This window comes from Danio rerio, chromosome 20 (genome assembly GCF_052040795.2).
Source record: "Danio rerio strain M-AB ecotype USA chromosome 20, GRCz13ab, whole genome shotgun sequence".
In the NCBI taxonomy this organism is placed as follows: Eukaryota; Metazoa; Chordata; class Actinopteri; order Cypriniformes; family Danionidae; genus Danio; species Danio rerio.
This window is the reverse complement of record NC_141040.1, coordinates 17114205-17135797: the sequence shown is the minus strand read 5'-3', so window position 1 is coordinate 17135797 and position 21593 is coordinate 17114205. Positions and strand designations below refer to the sequence as shown.

General features: G+C 36.9%; 1 protein-coding gene and 1 long non-coding RNA gene across 11 annotated transcripts in view; one reads left to right on the top strand and one right to left on the bottom strand.

Moving 5' to 3' along the window:
- ralgps2 (Ral GEF with PH domain and SH3 binding motif 2) overlaps positions 1-18349 on the top strand; it is a 225702-nt gene extending 207353 nt beyond the window's left edge. For 2 of the 10 annotated variants that reach the window (XR_015517496.1, XR_015517494.1), the window contains 5 exons: positions 4106-4198; positions 8061-8166; positions 10464-10555; positions 13078-14171; positions 15300-18349. Coding sequence is in view for 2 of the 10 variants with exons in the window: in NM_200474.3 (NP_956768.2) it covers positions 4106-4198; positions 8061-8166; positions 10464-10555; positions 13078-13107 (321 nt within the window). In the remaining 8 variants the exon portion in view is untranslated. 10 annotated transcript variants of the gene reach the window in all.
- On the bottom strand, positions 8206-11722 carry LOC147832177 (uncharacterized). Its single transcript, XR_015518270.1, has 4 exons — positions 10041-11722; positions 8756-9075; positions 8450-8624; positions 8206-8267 (listed from the first exon to the last, which is right to left on the bottom strand). It is a non-coding gene; the product is annotated as an uncharacterized LOC147832177 (long non-coding RNA).
- Positions 18350-21593: the final 3244 nt, after the last annotated feature.

Below are 21593 nucleotides of genomic sequence, written 5' to 3'. Positions count from 1 at the left end.
GTGTGTGTGTGTGTGTGACAGGAAACCTGAATTAAATTTCTTTTAAAGTCAAGATCAAATCTAGATAGATCAAGATTGCAAATCATTATTATGCATGTTGAAATTGCCTAATATTAAAGCAATGCATGACAGATTTATTATTTTTTTATTACTGTATTTTTAACGCTTTAATGATTTACATTTATATAAAATAGTCACACTTAATTTTTTATTCAATTTTGAATATAAACAACCATTACCTATAATTTTTACTACTGCTTAATAATAGTATTATTATTATTAATAGTTTAGGTAGGATCAGGAATGTAAAATAAGATCAGGCAAAATATGTGACCAACACTAACTAACAAACAGCCAACGTCTTAACAACAGACAGTTAATCAGCCACTAGTTAACAGTGAGAATTAGCACATAAACTAAATTATTACCTACTATTGAAATCTCTGTCTTTAACTGATTTATTTCACCAAAAAAAAGTATTCCTTAAAAATACATACACAGTTGAAGTCAGAATTATTAGTCTGCTTGTTTATTTTTCCCCAATTTCTGTTTAATAAGGAGAAGATTTTTTTCAACACATTTCTAAACATATTAGTTTTAAAAACTCATCTCAAATAACTGATTTATTTTATGTTTGCCATGATGACAGTAAATAATATTTGACTAGATATTTTTCAAGACACTTCAACACAGCTTAAAGTGACATTTAAAGGCTTAACTAGGTTAACTAGGCAGGTTAGGGTAATTAGGCAAGCTATTGTAAAATAATGGTTTGTTCTGTAGATTATCGAGAAAAAATATAGCTTAAAGGAGCTAATAATTTTGTCCCTAAAATGGTGTTTAAAAAAAATAAAAACTGCTTTTTATTCTAGCCGAAATAAAACAAAAGAGACTTTCTCTAGAAGAAAAAATATTATCAGACATACTGTAAACATTTCCTTGCTCTGTTAAACATAATTTGGAAAATGTTTAAAAAGTAGAAAACTATTCGAAGGGGGCTTATAATTCTGACTTCAACTGTATTTACACAAAAATGTCAAACTAAAGATTGTCATTAGTATAAATTTTTTGAAACTAGTTTGCTTATACTGGATCACTGCTCAGTGTCCAATATACTGTAAAATCAGAACCAGTTGTTAAGTTTCTCTGGTGTTTTTCCTCAGTCTCTGTCCTTAAGTCTCCTCTCCTCTGCCCTCTTCATAATCTGCTCTTTTATCTTCTGCTCTACAGTCTCTCTTAACTGTCAGTCATTTCTCCATTAGCCCCATCAAACCCAGCGGTTTCCTCCAAGAAGGAGCCAAAGCCGTAAAAAAGAGTGCGTTACAGTCCGGTAATGGGAGCTGAGAGGCCTTTAAAAACCCACATCTCCTGCTCACATCTGATCTGACTCTAAATCTCAGTCTTTCTAGAGCTTTTACTCCTATATATACACGTACATCGGCTGGATATTTGTACAGTTTTGGCTCCGTTTTCTTACATAGGGATTAAGGATATGAGTGAGAATGTCATTGGGGTTTAATCTTGATCAATATGTTCAGATTCAACTTGGCTTTTCTTTTTGTGTTGTGCTTGTGAGGAAATATCTCTCACACAAGCTAGGCCAACTCGTTTTTATGTTTCATCCATGAAAATAAAGCACTCTTGTAGGTTTCCTTTAAATCTGCAGATCATGAGAGTTTTAGAAATTAAAATTTGATGGTCATTTATTCACTCTCAGGTCATGCAAACTGTTGGTGATTTTCTTTTTTTTCTTTTTTTTTCTTTTTCGGTAAAACATTGAAAAAGATTTTGGGCTCTATTTTGACGGTCCATGCGCAGAGCGTAACACGCAGGGCGCAAACGCTTTCAGGGCGTGTCAGGACGCGTTTTTGCTAACTTAAGGACGGGAAATCTGCCTTGCGCCAAGGTGCATGGTCTAAAAGGGTTGAGTTTATTTTCTTAATGAGTTATAGGTGTGTTTTGAGAATAAACCAATTAGAGTCTCATCTCCCATTCCCTTTAAGACCCAGCTGCGTCGCGCCATAAGCGCATTCGCTATTTACAGGACGCAAAGTAAGTCTAAGTGAAAAAAATGAGCATTTCACAAGCAAACAGTTAACAGTTGACAGTTTTTTTAAAAGAAAACTGTTAAACAGAGCATCTACTGCGTGAGAATGAGAGATAAATGATCTACTTTCACATTCGTTCTTGGATAGGGAAACCTTTACGCACAGACATCAATTAGCCTATAAATAATTAATTTCGTTTGTTAAGCGCAAAGATTTGTTTCAAAACTATTTCTAAATTCAGTTTTAATTTCTAGCAAACGAATAAATAAACAATAATGACCAAGTGTGGTCAAAATACTGAGTTATTTCCTAATACACCTGCCATGCCCCATATGGTCTAAAACCTGACAGGTGGGCAAATCTAAGCCTGTTTTTAATAAAACAAATATAAATATGGATATATTAAATAATACTGCTAATAATAATACCATTATACAAAAGCAAATTGTTATGAATGAACTGAAAAAGCCTCCCGAGATGAAGAAGACATAAAAGCAGTGATTTTTCATATTTATGTAGGCTGGAAAATAATAGGTTTTGTAATATTTTAATCCTGTATATTTATATCCTATATCTATTCTTATTATATCCTATATATATCCTTAATTTTTAAATTTTTTCATATGTAAAGATATTTGCCTATTGCTCTCTTGTGCGTATTAAGCTGTGCGTAAGTGAGGCGCAACTCTGCACCGGAGTTTAGACCGGGTTAGTTTTGGTCTAATGAAAAATCTATTGTAGTTTCTCAAAATAGCAACACGCCAGCAGTCCACCTCAGAACGCCTTCCTTTTTAGACCAGAACGCCTGTGGGCGCACAAATGAGCGCTAATGCATTTGCCATTCAAACAGCGTAGCGCAACGCCTCAAAACGACTCTTGCGCCAAGCTGAAACTACCAAAAGACTATTGCGCCGCGCCTTGCGCCACACTGCGCCGGGTGTATGATAGGGCCCTTTGACTACTACCTGTTGCTCAGTAGTGTAATAATGAATATGATCTGTTTACATATAATCATTTGGCATACACTTTTTGTTCAAAGTGACTTATAAATACGATATACACGATCAAAGCAACAAAAGGTTTGTTAAGTTATGTTTATTATAAAATTTGAACATTGTATGTAAACCCTCAATGCATCATTTGTCGATGCTGTGGATTAAAGGTAACAATGTTGTAAACAAATTTCAGTTTCTTGCTCAGGCCAATTGTTTCGCTTCATAAGACCTCAATGTGTCATTAGAGTATGACAGAGATATTTGTTGATTTAGCTGAATATGTTTTTTGGATTCTCAAAATGCAAGTATTGACCTTCATTATGTGGGACCATGATTTCGGCCTAAGACTTTTATTTCAGTATGTTGATTCCATTCATTCATTCCTTTTCTTGTCGGCTTAGTCCCTTTATTATTTCTGGGGTCGCCACAGCGGAATGAACCGCCAACTTATCCAAACTCCTCACAGAAACGCCATCTGAGCCGAGGTTCGACCCAGCGACCTTCTTTCTGTGAGGCGACAGCACTACCTACTGCACCATTATGTTGATTCCAACTGAAATGTAATATTGAGTAGGGGTGGGGATTTATTTTTGCATATCATTCTCTCATAGCAAATTAATGGTAAAAGGGGTGTGGTTAAAAAAATACATTGTGGCTAAAGATGTCGTAAAAGGACCTCCACACCAAATGTGTAAGCAAATATACAGACTTCGACTGAAAACAACCTTTTTTTTCCTTCATTGGATTAACTTGAATGGATTAATTGTTCACCTAAAGAATAACAATGTGCGCTCGCAAAATAAATTTAGATTTAACACATGCTTTAATGCTCTACTGGTGAAAATAGCCACCTACTACTGTACACCTTGAATGGCTGAGAGGGAGTAAAATAACAACTGATTTTTATTATTTTGTGTGAACTATCCTTTCAACTAAGTTGAGTGGTGGATCGGTATTCATATTTCTCTTTGGCTCTGCTGTGAACATGTAGTCTTTGTGTAAGTGAGCTTCTGCAAGGAGACTAATGTGGAGTGGCTGTTGTTTTTCTTGTGTTGTCTGTAGGTGGCAGCCTGGACTAAGTATTGGGTGGCTCTTTGTGGTACTCAGCTTTATTATTATACTGCCAAGTCCCTCAAGGCCACAGAGAGAAAACATGTGAGTCTCCTCGCATTTCCACAGACACGAGCACACATTACACTTTTACAAATATGTTACAGCTCATTCAGGAAAAGAGCTGAGGGAGTTTTAAAGAGGTCATGAAATACCTGAGTATTTTTTTTTTTTGTATTGTTCTCTGAGGTCTACTTATAATGCCATAAAGATTTTTACATTCAAGAAAACATCAATATTTGTAATGAATTGATTGTTTTCTGTGCTATTTTTGACACTATAAGAACGCTCTGTTTAAATAGGCGTGGCTGATTGTAGAGCGAGAAGTAAACACCCACTGCTTTTATTGGCTAATGATTTTGCATATTAATGGGCTTTCAGGGCAAGTGAAGTATTCTGTGGAGGTGGGGCTTATCCTCCCTATTACATCATAAAGTAGAATATTCCAAATGTTTGGACGATCTGATTCTGATTTTCTCTGATCGACTTACATATATTATAGGACACCAAAACTGATTTAGGACATGCAGTAGGGCTTCCCTTACTGTAATATACATAAAACATTTACATTAAAATTTTAGAGTCTAAAGATCTTAAGTTCTGAAATTTAAAATATGTTTTAAAATATAGTGAAATTTTAGTTTGCTCAGTTCATGAGAACTAGCTTAATAAGCCTTTTAAGGACTATTAAGAGGTTCTGCAAGGCTCCATCTACATTTTAATGTGTGATCTTGTTGTTTAAGCTCAAAAAAGATCTGCAAAAGCACAAAATCTTTGTTTATGAGGTTCCTAAAGCACCTTGAATTTATTTGATCTATGATATAAAACTTACTTTAGTGATGTGTAATCTGACAATCTGCATTCAGTGTGCTTAATTTGTGTTTTTGAGCTCATTAAACTGCTAATCTGGGATTGACAAAACTTAAAAATTGTTGTTGGGGTTTCTGAGGTGCATTCTCTTCTAGAAAGAGAGAATGTGAGAATCAGGTCATTTGCTTTTGAAGAGAATGGAAACAAAGCATTTTGGTTTCCACCTAAAAAGGGACATTTATAGTGTAATGTAATAAAAACATCTGCAGGGTTTGTTTTTATTATTTGAAACTACATTCTTACTCATCTTGAAAAAGGTCATAATATTATTAGTTTTTTAATAAGAAATTATTAATGTAATGTGTTTTTTAATTGAAAATAATATTAGAACATAATTAGTAACTAGTGATAGTTAACTATATTAGATAACTTTATTAGAACTACAGTGCATCCAGAAAGTATTCACAGCGCTTCACTTTTTCCACATTTTTTATGTTGCAGCCTTATTCTAAAATAGATTAAATTAATTTATTTCCTCAAAATTCTACACACAATACCCCATAATGACAATGTGAAAGAAGATTTTTTTTTTTTAAATTACTGCAAATTTGTTTAAAATAAAAAACCTGAAAAATCACATGTACATAAATATTTACAGCCTTTGCTGTGAAGCTCTGAATTGAGCTCCAGTATATTCTGTTTCCACTGATCATTCTTGAGATGTTTCAGCAGCTTAATTGGAGTTCATCTGTAGTAAATTCAGTTGATTGGACATGATTTGAAAAGGCATACGCCTGTCTATATAAGGTCCAAGGGTTGACAGTGCATGTCAAAGCACAAACCAAGCATGAAGACAAATGAATTTTCTGTAGACCTCCGGGACAGGATTGTCTCGAGGCACAAGGCTGTGGAAGATTACAGAAACATTTCTGCTGCCCTGAAAGTTCCAACGAGAACAATGGCCTCCATCATCTGTAAGTGGAAAATGTTTGGAACCACCAAGACTAGAGCTGGCCGGCCATCTAAGCTGAGTGATCAGGGGAGAAGTGCCTTAGTCAGGGAGGTGATCAATAACCTGATGGTCACTCTGTCTGAGCTCCAGCATTCTTCTGTGGAGAAAGGAGAACCTTACAGAAGGACAACCATCTGTACAGCAATCCACCAATCAGGGCTGTATGGTAGAGTGGCCAGATGGAAGCCACACCCCAACTGGAATTTGTTAAAAGGCATCTGAAGGACTCTCAGACCATAAGAAACTAAATTTGCTGGTTTGATGAGACTAAAATTGAACACTTTGGAGTGAATGCCAGGAGTTACTTTTGGAGAAAACCAAGCCCCGCTCATCTAATACCATCCCTACAGTAAAGCATGGTGGTGGCACCATCATGCTGTAGGGATGTTTTTTAGCAGCAAGAACTGGAAGACTAGTCAGGATAGAGGGAAAGAATGCAGCAATGGACAGAGACATCCTTAATGAAAACCCGAGTGCTCTTGCCCTCAGACTGGGGCAACGGTTCATCTACCATGCAGGACAAAGCACACCACCATAATATCAATGGAGTGGCTTCACAACAACTCAGTGAATTCATTGAGTGGCCCAGCCAGAGCCCAGTCGTAATTTCTATTGAACATCTCTGGAGAGATCTGAAAATGGCTGTACACTGTCGCCTACCATCCAACCTGATAGAGCTTGAAAGGTACTGCAAAGGGGAATGGGCAAAAATTCCCAAAGACTGGTGTGTCAAGCTTGTGGCATTATATTCAAAAAGACTTGAGGCTGTAATTTGAGCAACAGGTGCATCAACAATGGATTGAGCTGTAAATATTTATGTACATGTGATTTTTCTGTTTTTTTATGTTTAATAAATTTGCAACAATTTACAAAAATCTTTTTTTTTTTAACATTGTCATTATGGGGTATTGTGTGTAGAATTTTGAGAAAATAAATTCATTTAATCCAATTTGGACTAAGGCTGCAACATTAAAAAGTGAAGCGCTATCAATACTTTCCTGATGCACTGTATGAACAATCTAACAATAATTTAATAGAAATTAAGAAAGAATTTAGAACAAAGTTCAATTTATTTTACCTGTTTCATTAATCTAAATAAATAAAATGTATCCCAAATAAACATATTTATGCTGAATGCTTAAAGTATACAAATAAAAATAGAGAAAAAACTTCTCAGTAGAGTAAAACTACTTGTCTACTTTAAACAAATGCAAATTACTATGAACAAAAAGAGAAGTAAAAAAATCCTCTGCCATTTTTCCATTTTCGTTGTTGTGCTTCTGTATAGCTATGATCATTTTAGCATACAATATGAAATATGCAGTTGCTGTGTGGTCCATCTGAAGCTGATTGACTAGTCTTCATATTATTATCTGAAATGAGAGCCGCTGTCCTGTAGATACATGCGTCATCTCATCTCATAATCACTTCAATATGATACACGGCTTATTATTAGGAGACACAGGCACCATATGAGCCAGGAAACATTTCGAATTTACTCCATCAGACAGAAGCTTTGGATGAGGGTTGTACTATAGAGATGATTCGCTGTTTTGGAGGTGTAATGAAGGCAGAACGAATGCAGTAATTCTGATGACTGGTTAACCAGGCTTCAGGGTTGAACAAGGGCAGCTGTTTGCAGCCATTGGATGATGAGATGGATGACATCATCAGTGCAAACAGTTCATGAGATGCACATGTTGCAATTATATAGACATACAGTTGCAGACAATTAAACACACACATACACACACACACACACACACACACACACAAACAGCTGCTTCTGTACACTAATAACTGCAATACATGTAGATTCATGACTTGAATGTAGTGATTTGTATTTTAAAAGACTGAAATTCAGTGTTTATTATTCTCGTTAATAGTTATTGTCTCATAAAATTTTATTAATTTGCAATTAAATAATAAAATATGTTTTTGACCGTTAAGTTTGTTCTCTGTTTACAATAATATATAGTATATCAGAGTAAAAGAAATGGATTGTAATGCCATTAATTCATTTAAGTTTTATTAACATTAAAGCCATTATAAGCTTTTTAATATTTCACTGTCATTCACTCCCAGTTCAAGTCCACCGCCAGCAAAACTGTTTGTGTTTTGGGCCTAATGGCCATGATGGCAGACGATCCGGAACATCCTGACGTCTTCCTGCTGACCGACTCTGAGCACGGTGAGACAGCTAATCACAAGCCTCTTACTTTGACACATTTAACCAATGACAAGCCACACACTCTGACACTCATCCAATCACAAGCCACAAACTCTGACACACTAAACAAGGGGGCCCCAATCTCGGTCCTGGAGGGTTTAGCTCCGACTTGCTTCAACACACCTGCATGGATGTTTCAAGTATACCTAGTAAGACCTTGATTAGCTTGTTCAGGTGTGTTTGATTAGGGTTGGAGCTAAAATCTGCAGGACACCGGCCCTCCAGGAACAAGTTTGGTGACCACTGGACTAAACTAATCGCAAGCCACACACTCAACCAAACACAAGCTACCCACTCAACAAACTACAAGCATGCACACTCTGACACACTCAACCAATCACAAGCCGCACAATCCAACACACTCAACCAATCACAAGCAGCACACTTCAACACACTCAACCAATCACAAGCAGTACACTCTGACATACTCAACCAATTACAAGGCGCATACTCTGAAATATTCTACCAATCACAAGCAGTACACTCCAACACATTCAGCCAATCACAAGCAGCACACTCCAACACACTCAACCAATCACAAGCCACACACTGCAACACACTCAACCATTCACAAGCAGCACACTCCAACACACTCAACCAATCACAAGCCATACACTCCGACACACTCAACCAATCACAAGCTGTACACTCTGACACAACCAATTTCAAGCCGCACACTCTGAAACACTCACCAATCACAAGCAGCAAACTCCAACACACTCAACAAATCACAAGCCACACACTCTGACGCACTCAACCAATCACAAGCCGCACACTCTGACACACTTCACCAATCACAAGCCGCACACTCTGAAACACTCAACCAATCACAAGCCACACACTCTGAAACATTCAACCAATAACTAGCAGCTAACTCTGACACTCCACCAATCACAAGCAGCACACTCAAACACACTCAATGCACACTCCGACACACTCAACCAATCACAAGCCACACACTCTGACACACTTCACCAATCACAAGCCGCACACTCTGAAACACTCAACCAATCACAAGCCACACACTCTGAAACATTCAACCAATAACTAGCAGCTAACTCTGACACTCCACCAATCACAAGCAGCACACTCAAACACACTCAATGCACACTCCGACACACTCAACCAATCACAAGCCACACACTCTGACACACTTCACCAATCACAAGCCGCACACTCTGAAACACTCAACCAATCACAAGCCACACACTCTGAAACATTCAACCAATAACTAGCAGCTAACTCTGACACTCCACCAATCACAAGCAGCACACTCAAACACACTCAATGCACACTCCGACACACTCAACCAATCACAAGCCACACACTCTGACACACAACCAATCAAAAGCCTTGCACTCTGGCATACATTAAACCAATCAAAAGCCATGCGCTCTGACACACTCAACCAATCACAAGCCACACTCTCCGAAACACTCAACCAATCACAAGACACACACTCTAAAACACTCATCCAATCCAAAGCAGCAAACTCCAACACACTCAACAAATCACAAGCCAAACACTCTGACGCACTCAACCAATCACAAGCCGCACACTCTGACACACTTCACCAATCACAAGCCGCACACTCTGAAACACTCAACCAATCACAAGCCACACACTCTGAAACATTCAACCAATAACTAGCAGCAAACTCTGACACTCCACCAATCACAAGCAGCACACTCAAACACACTCAGTGCACACTCCGACACACTCAACCAATCACAAGCCACACACTCTGACACACAACCAATCAAAAGCCTTGCACTCTGGCATACATTAAACCAATCAAAAGCCATGCGCTCTGACACACTCAACCAATCACAAGCCACACTCTCCGAAACACTCAACCAATCACAAGCCACACTCTCTGACAGCCTCAATCAGTTAACATTAACCTATCACAGCCTGTTGCACCCCATCTGCAGTGTCATAGAGATACAGTACTATGAGAAAGATTTAAATCTATATTCAGAATATAGATTTTAAATCTATATTCCCCCCTGCCCTGCACATTTGGTATGTTTTGTTTTTTTACCACACCTTATTCAGATCATCAGCTCATTAGCAGAGTGATCCATTGAACGGATCCTTGATTGTCAAATAAGAAAGACAGACAAAATGTGTTGGGCAGGGGTCACAAGAAGTGGAATTGGGAACTATTGGGTTAAAGCAACCCAGCTTTTTAATTTTGTATCGATTTATGATAATATGCACATTTTGTATATTTAGTTATGTTGCTGTGCCCTCAGGAAACTCGTACAAGTTCCAGGCGGGGAACAGAATGAACGCTCTGCTGTGGTTCAAACACCTGAGTGCAGCTTGTCAAAGCAACAGGCAGCAGGTAAGTGTGTGTGTGTTCACTTGAATATATGGTTTGAGAAAAAAAGTGAATAATGATGTGTAAATTGTTTCTTCACAAACTCAATGGCTCACGAATCATATTTAATAAGAGTTTTCATACTAATTATACTCCAAGTTTTTTATTTTTCTTAAGTTTTTGAGGAGTATAAAAATCGTGATTATAGAGAATTCCTGCTAACAGCAAATTTGTGTTTATTTGTTGATTTGAATCCTCTTAAAAAGTTTCCTTTGTACAGAAAAAAGCTCCACACTAGTCGTTCAGGGTTCTTCATTGTGCTCTTAATACTCAGAGCGTTTTCATGCGAAGGCTGTGTTTTTTAAGCCGAGTTGTAGGTGCTAATTGCTCCTCAGGAGATGCTGTTGTGTGCTGGAATCCACTGGGTTCAATAAATGTGGGAACATTTTGCTCTAAACTTGTGTTTTCAAGCAGAAAATCACTTACAGTGTTTCAGTGGGATCTATTAATGTGAAATGTATTTCACATAAGGGTGTTTTAAAACCTGTTGCTCCCGAAAACGCGCTTCAGAATGACCTCCACCATCACGCTGCTGTTTATCTATTGAACTGAGCAATGACACTGCCCTCTAGTGCTGGATTTAAACTAGATGCCTCCTGTCATATTTACTGCTAAAACTACAGAACCTACCCAACAACACTGAAGAATTTTAGGTTACATGTTTTTAAATGTGTAATTATTATTGGTAGTTATTTATCAGATTTAATTAATTTATCTGTTAATTATGTGGATTTGTAATTAATTAATTCTGTTAGAGCTACTAATTTATAGCAACGCTCCACTTTTAACAGTTGAGTTTGAGAATTTTTGAATACATTCAGCTGATCTTTGGGTCTGGCAGGAGCACTTTTAGCTTAGCTTAGCATAAGTCATTGAATCGGATTAGACCATTAGCATCTCGCTCAAAAATCTTTTTAAAATGTATCATTTTCCTATTAAAGCTTGACTCTTTTGTGGTTATATTATGTACTAAGACCAACGGAAAATGAAAAGGAGATATTTTCTTGTTCAAAATGTCTACTCTAATCTCATTCTGGCATAATAATCGAGGAACGTTGCTGCAGCAGAAACAATAGCTATATTTCATTCCAAAAATGGGAATGAACTTAATGCGCAAACATGGATTATCGCAAAAAAAAAAAAAAATTGCGAATAAAGCAGCATTTCCATTCAAAGCGTCAAAGCGAACAAAATCACTTCCTGATAAACTAGCGTGAAATATCAACAGTAAAAAAACTAAATTTGCTGCAGTAGGAGAAGCTGCGTCAATCTTTTCTTCATATAATAAATGACATGCTCCTCAGAAGGCAATCCTGACACGGGCGGTGGCGTTTGAAGGTGTCAGACGCAGAGCACAGACACTCTTGATTCTGGAGGTCATTAATGATATAAAAACACTAATACCTAAATGGTAAGGCGTTTTAGAATGACCAAAACTACAGTTCAGATGTTTTACAGTGTGCTCAGCCTGCTGGCTTGTCCATTTACACACATTTTCATCATCACATAATCTCTTATCACAACATGACCTTTTTTAATGCGCATACTAAAATTTGTGACCGTCGTAGTTTATGCACATCTTTTCTTATCGAATAAAAAGTTTTTTTCTACTCCGTTATATGCATATGTTTTTTATGTGCATTTTCAAAATGTATGCGCATCATGGCCTTTCCATCAACCTTTTTTTATGCGTATATGCAAAATGCGCATAAAAATAGGTGGATGGAAACATAGCTAATGATATTACACTGTGCTGTTACCTGGAGTTGTGGACCATTTTCTGGTGCTGCATTATTCGTTCCTTTTGCTGTAGCCAAACGTTTTTTTTTTGTTTTTTTAAATTTGATTGAGATGCTACTGGTCTAATCGAATTCAATGATCTATGCTAAGCTAAGCTAAAAGTGCTTCGCTTCTGAAGATCAGCAAAGTGCATTCAGAATTGTAAAACTCAACATTTGTCTCTAGGTGACTTGTGAAATTTGTGGAGTGGAGTGTTTTGGAGGGTTCCTTTAAACCAGGGGCCTCAAACTCAAATTGGCGGGGGGCAATTAATATTAATTTACACTGAGATAGGGCAGAGGGTTACTGAATAACAACTGAGAGATTTCAGCTGCTGTCTGGGCATTCCATGCCTATCTACACCTCCCTTTCTTTATGTGTTCAATTCTTTTTCCTTGTGTCATATTTTATAACACATAACTTAGTTTGTAAACTAATTGGATTTGTTTTCGTTGGATTTATTTGGTTGTTACCAACATCTGGGGACAATTTTAAGTCAACAGCACCTTTAGAAATATGTTCTCTGAGAAAAAATGTGATGTGTTCAATACTCAAGTAAACGACTATTAAAAACTCAACAAATATCAAGATTTTATCTTGACAAAACCACATAATCGGACACTGATTGACTGTCAGTAAAATCTTGTAATCTGAAAGAGCTTTGGTGAAATCATCAGATTTGTTCAATTCCAGCTTCTCTTTTTCAGGTGCCCGCAAATCTAATGTCCTTCGAATAAGCGGGACTAGGAAGAATCAGAGACTGAGAGCTCACGAGCGACTGGATAACAGGAGAGCTGAGGACCATAAGGACCGCTGGGGGTCAGAGACGAATAAAAAAAAAAAAAAAATGAGCAAAAGACTCAAGTTTGTGTGTGCGATGGAGCTTTTCCACTGCCATCACCCAGCCTGAAGCCCACAGCAAACTCCTGGAGCACCACTGCCTTAACAAGCAGAGTCTAAGTGTGTGTATGTGTATGTGAAAGAGCCTGAAAGTCCTTGATTTATTTGATTTACATCTCCTATCTGATTTCCAGCAAGCAAGGAACTTTTTGGGCTCTTCTGGAGTTCGTTTACACCTTCTTTAGCTCACAGTATGTATGAACTGGTTGTGAATCTAATCAGCGCTTCTCGTCGTTTGACAAAACACACACCCAGGAAACTCCTCCAAACAAATCCTCGCGTATTGTGTTTCCGCACACTCTAGATATGCTCATGCAAAACCATTTTCCACAAGCAGGTTTTAACCGTAAGGAAATGGAAGTTCTTGATTTATTATAACCCAACGCAACCAGAAAGGGCTCCGATACTCACTGAATTCCAGACGCAAAGACTTCTGAATGTCTCCTTCAGTGTTTTTTTTTTTTTTACTGAACTTCAGCGCTCTTTTATGGATTCTCCGACCTTATTTTTAGCTCATATCCACACAAACACACGCAAAGACATCTGAAGTCTTCAATTGATTGAGATATTTGGACTCATCCGGCTTCAAAACATCTGCAATAAGCACAGCGGTTCGATTTTAAAAAACGGTAATCGCTTGTTCGCTTCACAGTACAAGGGACACGCGTGCGAAAACACACTTTTTAAGCTGTGAATGTTCATGGATGCAGACGTCAGTAGGTTTACATCTCCAAACTTGTATTTAGTCCCATTATATTTCATTTTTTTCCAGGTCTGCCAGTTGGTTTTCTAATGATATAGCTTGAATTGTGGGAATTGGAGCAGGAGATAAGGCTTCTTGATTTATTTTTATGTAAATTTTGCTTTTATTTGATTGTTTTATTTCAGTATTACTGGGATAGTTGCACACAACTATTTTAACTGTCTGTTACGTTAACATGTTGCTTGCCGTTTCTACTCCTAAGTATCGCCACTTCAAGTAAATGTTTTCTTTTTGTGTTGTTAATAAGGAGAGCTTAACTTGCTAAAATGTAAGAAAACGCGTGCAATTACAAAAAACGGCAGCAAATTGCACACGTGCTGCAAATCCTAACAACGCAAACACATTTAAAAGTGCGCTGCATTTTCTCACAGCACAAACAATTTATAAAAACGCAGCATTTTCTCACAACACAAACAATTAACGAAAACACGCTGCATTTTCTTACAACACAAACAATTTACGAAAACACGCTGCATTTTCTCACAGCACAAACAATTTTATGAAAACATGCTGTATTTTCTCACAACACAAACAATTACGAAAACACGCTGCATTTTCTCACAATGCAAACAAATTACGAAAACATATTGCATTTTTTCACAACGCAAACAATTTATGAAAACACGCTGAACTTTCTCACAACATAAATAATTTACGAAAACACATCGCAAACAAATTACGAAAACGCTGCATTTTCTAACAGCACAAACAATTTTATGAAAACATGCTGTATTTTCTCACAACACAAACAATTACGAAAACACGCTTTTTTTTTTCACAACACAAACAATTTATGAAAATGCTGCATTTTCTCACAAAACATTTTCGTAAATTGTTTGTGTTCTGAGAAATGCAACATATTTACATAAATTGTTTGCATTGTGGGAAAATGCAGTAGTTTTTAAAAATGTGTTTGCGCTTGTGAGAAAATGCAGCATGTTTTTGTAAATTGTTTGTGCTGTGAGAATGCAGCCCGTTTTTAAAAATGTGTTTGTGTTGTGAGAATGCAGCGCGTTTATATATATATATATATATATATATATATATATATATATATATATATATATATATATATATATATATATATATATATGTTTGCGTTGTAAGAAAATGCTGCACGTTTTTGTAAATTGTTTTTGCTTTGTGAGAAAATGCAGTACTTTTTCGGGAATTGTTTGCGATGTGAGAAAATGCAGCACGCTTCATTAGTTTATTTGCGTTGTGAGAATGCAGCTCATTTTTTAAAAATTGTGTTTGCATTGTGAGGATTTGCAGCACGTGTGCTGTCAAACAAATAAATATCTCAACAACGAAGATCTCTCTTTCTCAATTTGCTGGCGATTTTTAATTGCACTTGTTTTCTTAAATTGCAGCACGTTAAGCTCTCTTAGCCACTGCACGTTGAGCCATCGTTCGCTCTTCTTCAGAACAGCTTTTTCATTTTATATTGGGAACTGGAGGTGTCTTTTAAAAGATAGTTCACTTAAAAAAAAAGACAATTTGTTGTTTATTTACTCATCTAAGATGCTGGCACATCCTTTTTTTTTCTTTTGTATTACATTAAAGTCAATTATTTTTAGATGAATGAGTACAGTTGGTGGTTTATATAATGTAATGGCTACTGATACTTTGAGAGTCCAAAATCATTTACAGGCAAGACAAAATTGATACCTGTCTGTAGTTAGAGCTTAATTAATTATTTGCTGGCAAAAACTCATACAGTTGTGCTTATTCCAAGATTAGATTAGATTAAGCTACGGAAAAAATAAAAATAAATAAAAACGATGTAAACAACTATTTTAAGACCATGCCTTTCTTACTTGGCATTTTTCACTAGTTTCTAGTCCTAATATCTAAAAATTCTTAAATTTGTTAGCATTTTCTAGACAAGTAAAACTGGTTGTTTTGTTTTCAGAAATATTAAGTCAAAATTAAGTACGTTTTCTCTTAAAACAACAAAATAATCTGCCAACGGGCTAAGAAAAACAATATCATTGTCTGTTTAAAACAAGATTACTTTTCTTACACCATTGGTAGACTATTTTTGTTAGTTTTAAGGTAAATCTTACTTAATTTTGACTCACTTTTTTTCTGAAAACAAAGCATTTTTTTAAGAAAATGCTTTTTATTTTAGATTTTTTTTGTCACATTTTTAATCCAAAATATCAAAGTAAGAACAGTTTATTTTGTTTAAGTTTACATAATTTCATACGTCATTATATGACAGGAAGCTCTGGGTATGAATTAAATTAATAATGTTGAAAAAAACTGAACAAGTTCAGTTTCTAGCACAGACTGACTGTTTTGCTTCTTAAGTCCTCAATGTATCATCAGGAGCTGTATTTATTTTCACGGCCTGTATATATTTTTTACACTCTCAAAGTTCCAAAAGTAGCCATTGACTTTCATTATATGACTATATATTACCAATGACCATGATTTCAGCTAAAAAACAAACAGAAAATAATAAATAAATAAAAACCTAAACAGAATTGCCTACATCTTCGTGAGATGGTGAGTAAATTAACAGCAAATTCAATTTTTAGTGAACTATGCCTTTAAAGTGATAGTTGACCCAAAAAGTCATAATTTACTCCACTTGTAACAAATCTTTGAGTTTCTTTCTTCTGTTGAGCACAAAAGAAGATATTTTGTAGAATGTTGGGGGGGGAAACAGTCATTGACTTCCATAGTATTGTTTGCTCCTACTATGGATGTCAATGGCTTTTTTTTCCCAATGGTCTTCAGAATATCTTATTTCGTGTTCAAATTGTGAGTAAATGATGTGGAAATTTTACTATCGTTCCTTATAGCCTTCAAAAAATACACAGGATTCCTTATTTCTTCAGACTAGGATGTCTTAGGACGCTCGATTAAATGGGTCCATCATTTTCACAGTGGCTAAATCCTGTTTCTGTGTTTCACGGACCAGTTTACGTCTCCAGTCTCCGTTCTAGAGTTTCCAGTCATCATCCAGCAATTTACATTGATCGTAGCCAATTAAAAGACATGAATCCAGCTTGGATTGGATTTTGAGTGTCTGTAGTGCTGTTTGTTCGACCAACTATAATAAACCAAATTGACAGGGACAAATGGTAATGGAGAAGTTGGCAACTAGGATTAGAGTGGTGATGATTGGATGCTAAATTTCAGGAAGGGAGTCTAATGTTCTTAAACAAGTGTTGCGGTAGATCAGCTGATCTGGGATAGATTTTGTTTACATGCGTTTGTATTATTCTGAGCCTTTAATATCAGGTATTAGCACTTTGGGTTGTGAACAAGCGATGTTGCCATGTACAAGAGACAAGTAAAGGAGTCAATCGGCAGATCCAGACGCTCAAAAAAAGAAGAAGCTGTCAATAAAGTGTTTACATAACTGGAGGAATGTTATTTTGGCTTGAACTGTGAAGTCCCGCGAGGCGTTTTTTTATTTTTGTTTGTTTTGTTTTAGAAGATCTTAGGTGGTCGTGATGAACCATATGAACTTGGCAGCAGGAATTAATGGAGAGAGAGGTGTTGAAATGGGAGTTTTTTCATATTTAATGTAGTGGAAGAGTGCCCTTGTGCTCACGCCAGACACTTCACCCATGTGAATTATGCATCCAGAGAAGTTTCCGACCATTTCCAGCGTGAATTTGGACCAAACTTAATTGCGATGATGTTGGGTTGACATTATGAAATAATGCAAGAGTACGATTGATAAATGGAGACAGAAAAAGAGCGGGAAACGTGACTAAGCTGTTAATTGATGCATTTTTTTTCTGGATTGTATTTGTTCCACACTCTACTTCACACTACATCTCTTTCTCTCCTTTGTTTGAACAATTATTTTTAAGTCCTTGACATTCATTCTCATGTATTTGTTCCTCTCTAACTGCTATACTTGTTGTTAAGGTCAATGTGTTTTGTTCAACCTTCTAGGTTCTCCAACATATATTTTGTACTCTTGGGTTTTGCTGTCTTTATATGGACAATAAGTATTTTATCACACACACAAACACACACACACACGTGTGATATTGACCTCTGCTGATTTTGTTGGCTGTTTGAACTTCACCGCATCACTTGTTTTTATGTGGTGATGTGTTACTGAGGACTGATGCTGATTTATTGAACTGTTGCAGGAATGAATGAGTGAATGAGTGTGTGTTGGTGTGTGTGTCACTCTGTGCCATCCTGTGTCCCCTGCTCCACCCACTTACGTCCTCTGGCTCTGATTGACCCGGGACGGCACTATGACCTCTGACTTGAGTGATGTGCTCCTGGTTTCCAGACGGGACAAAACTAATAAACACTTTTGGTTGATTGTTTTTTAATCCAGCGGTCTCTGCGTGTTTTTTTGCTTGAGTTTGTGACATGCGTAGTATAATGCTCTTCTCTTTCAGTGTTGCAGTGTGTAGTATGTACCCTATCTGGGTGATCTACTGCATTGGATGAAGAGATCTTCAGTGAGTATCACACCAAATTAAAGGTGTCAAAATTAATCGTTTCTTCAGTGCACTGCGATGCAGACGCGGACAATTCGGTATCGGTTCAGTAATAATCATAACCGGTCATTACTGACGTCATTTACCTCATGTGCGCTCTGTCGCGAGGGAGGCGATCGCGAGTATTTACAGCGCTTTAACTACTTAAAACTAAACTGTGCACAATTTCACTGTGTGTGTTTGCTGGATCCGTCTTTCACTGACATATACAACAAAAGCCCCTATTTCACTGAGATCGAGAGAATGAAAGTAGCCTACTCCATTTCTCTCTCTCTTTCTCTCTCTCTCTCTCTCTCTCTCTCTCTTTCTCTCACACACACAGTGGCCCATTTGACCTGCTGGCGTGGCTTTTCTTCTCTTCTCGGCTGTTTTACAGCGTTACTTTTGCATACAGAAATGAGCGCGTGTCTGCAGAGTTTTCTCCACCGTGTCTATCATGCATCAGCTGTGAGATCGCCGCTGCCGCTTATCAGTATCACTCATCTGTGAAGAACGCAGCGCGCAAGAGCCAATCGCTACCGTTTTTTTTTTTTTGTTTTTTTTTTTTGATGTGAACAATCAAAGGGGTGTAAGAGAACTAGACAAGGATCAGAAATTGAGCTGGATATTTATATTTGTTAATATTATTTGCTAAATGCTCGTTTTGTTTAAAGGTAAAGTTTATATATCTGACTGTATTAAATGACAAAATTGCATTACAAATAGTATGTAAATATAAATGTATTCATACATTTTAATACAAGAAATGCTGCTGTGAAGAAAATATAAAACTGTGTATGGAAAGCACCGTCAATGCACCGTGATGCACCGAAATATCGAATTGAACCGAATCGATGGCATGATAATCGTAACCGAACCGAACCAAACCGTGAGACTAGTGTAGGTTCACAGCTCTACACCAAATGGGGTGTTTGCGCTGAGAGATGCCTTTTTAAAATGGTTTTCACGCTGCTTATGTGCTCTAGGCCCCTTATGTTCTAACCACCTGCTGCTGTTGTAGTTGCCGACCTTCTCATATTTGTCGTAATTGCAGACCTTTTCATCAATGAGACTCTATCAGACCGGAGGTTTTTGGATACCAGAAAAAGAGATTTTATTCTCCATATTAAAGCCTCAGAGCATCCTGAAGTCTCTCTTGGACAATTCCTATAGTGTCTGCGTTTGCCACAATCTTTATACAGATTATTTGACACACCCTTAGGTGTCTCCTTTTAACTTCTGACCATCCTTGGCTCTGCGCCCTGTATTTGTTATAATTTTGGCTCTCTGCCAGCTTGCTAAGGTCTATGCAAGCAATTCATACCAGAGACATCACAGATCTATGTCAGCACCACTGAGTTTTGACACCAGAGCATAGATGCAACTCATGCAAAAAGCTAAGTGTTTACATACATGGTCATGATGGCATAATAACTTAATAAATATGTTACTCTAGCTTCTGACACATATCGTCACCTTGGAATTATAAGGTTTTATCTGCGTTCTGAATGTTTTTAAGATATTGAGCTTTACAGTTTTTGCATTCCATATAGAAAACAATATGTGTGTAACAGTTCTCTTTTATACATTAACATGACAGAGACCCTAAATGTACTCGAAATGTTAATTATCAAAGTTCCCTTACATTTGGGAAAAAAAAACAAAACAGGGTAAATACAGATAGAACCTTCTCATTTTAAAACATCCACTTGGAATTTTCTTGTTCAAATTAAGCATACAAGGCTGTCCTAAATAACTTGTCTAGTGCAGATGTTTAGTTTTATCTAATAAATATGTAAATATGTATTCAATTTTATGCTTTATATGAATTATTCAATTATATTTATTGAATTATATGCCCCATACATTAAATTAAGTATGCACCCTTTAGGGCTTGATATCAAATATAAAGACTTTAAAAGAAAGCAGACAATGAGCAAATGAGTTTAATAATGTTACACTGACTATATATACACAAATAAATATATTTCAGATTTAATAAAGAAATTTATTTTAAATTTTTTTTCAACAATGTAAAATTTAACATTTCATCTCAATCTCAAAAAAAGCTTCTAAATCATCACATTTACACACATCTTTTCAGTTTCAGGTTTCCTCTCAATTTTGTGTGGTGTGGCGGCATTATTTAGCCGACTCTGATTTGACAAAGAAAGCTGATCCTGATTGGTCCTCATTCGTGCATTAAAAATACGTATTAGCTCACAGAGTTCAGACTGCATGATTTTCAAAGTAATCGTGTCACAGATGTTTTCACACTGCATGACTATCTGGGCTAGCGTTTCGTCGCTGCTTTGTTTACACTGCAAGATTGATCTGTGTCAAGGACTTTCACATTGCATGACTTTACTATAGGAAGAATCGCCGACAAGTTCGTCCAAACTACGTCTCACAGCCAAAAACACGTAGTATGTATTTTGTTATTAACTACATAATGAGAAAGAAGCCTTTAATGGGGTAGAAAATGTCCATATTTGCTCACCTAGGTTTAAAGGGAATTAGCCACTTCTCCTTAACGTTGATAATAAACTAATTTCTTTCTGTATGAAACGTCAAACAGACACGGTTGCTCCTGAGTCCTGTCAAACCTGCACTAGTTTTTCCTCCATTTCGTGGATCCAAATAAACCGAAAAAGAGCGCTTTTAACTTCTCCCGCTGGCCTGCAGCAGGTAAACACACACGCACACACAAGTGAATGCCGCTCTCTCATTGGCTGTAGGCGATTGCCAATGTTATTTTCAGTCAAAACTCAATTCACAAGGTATGATTTGAATCGCCGACAGCTCCAGATATTTAGCATGCCAACTATCTCGCAGGCATCGGCGACTCATCGGCGATTCTCTCAGATCGCGTCTATGATCGTTCATACTGTGTGATTGTCACTCACATGCACGAGCAGCGATTTGCCTGTGATTTCAGGCATTTGTTGGCGATTTCTCAAAACCTGTCGGCGAGCCAAAATCGGGGCTAAAATCACGCCGTCTGAACTAGGCATTATAGAGCAAAGCTAGAGTTCGACTTTGTTGATAAAACCTTTTTTTTGTTTTTTAAATAAAAATTCTTAAAATGTTAAAA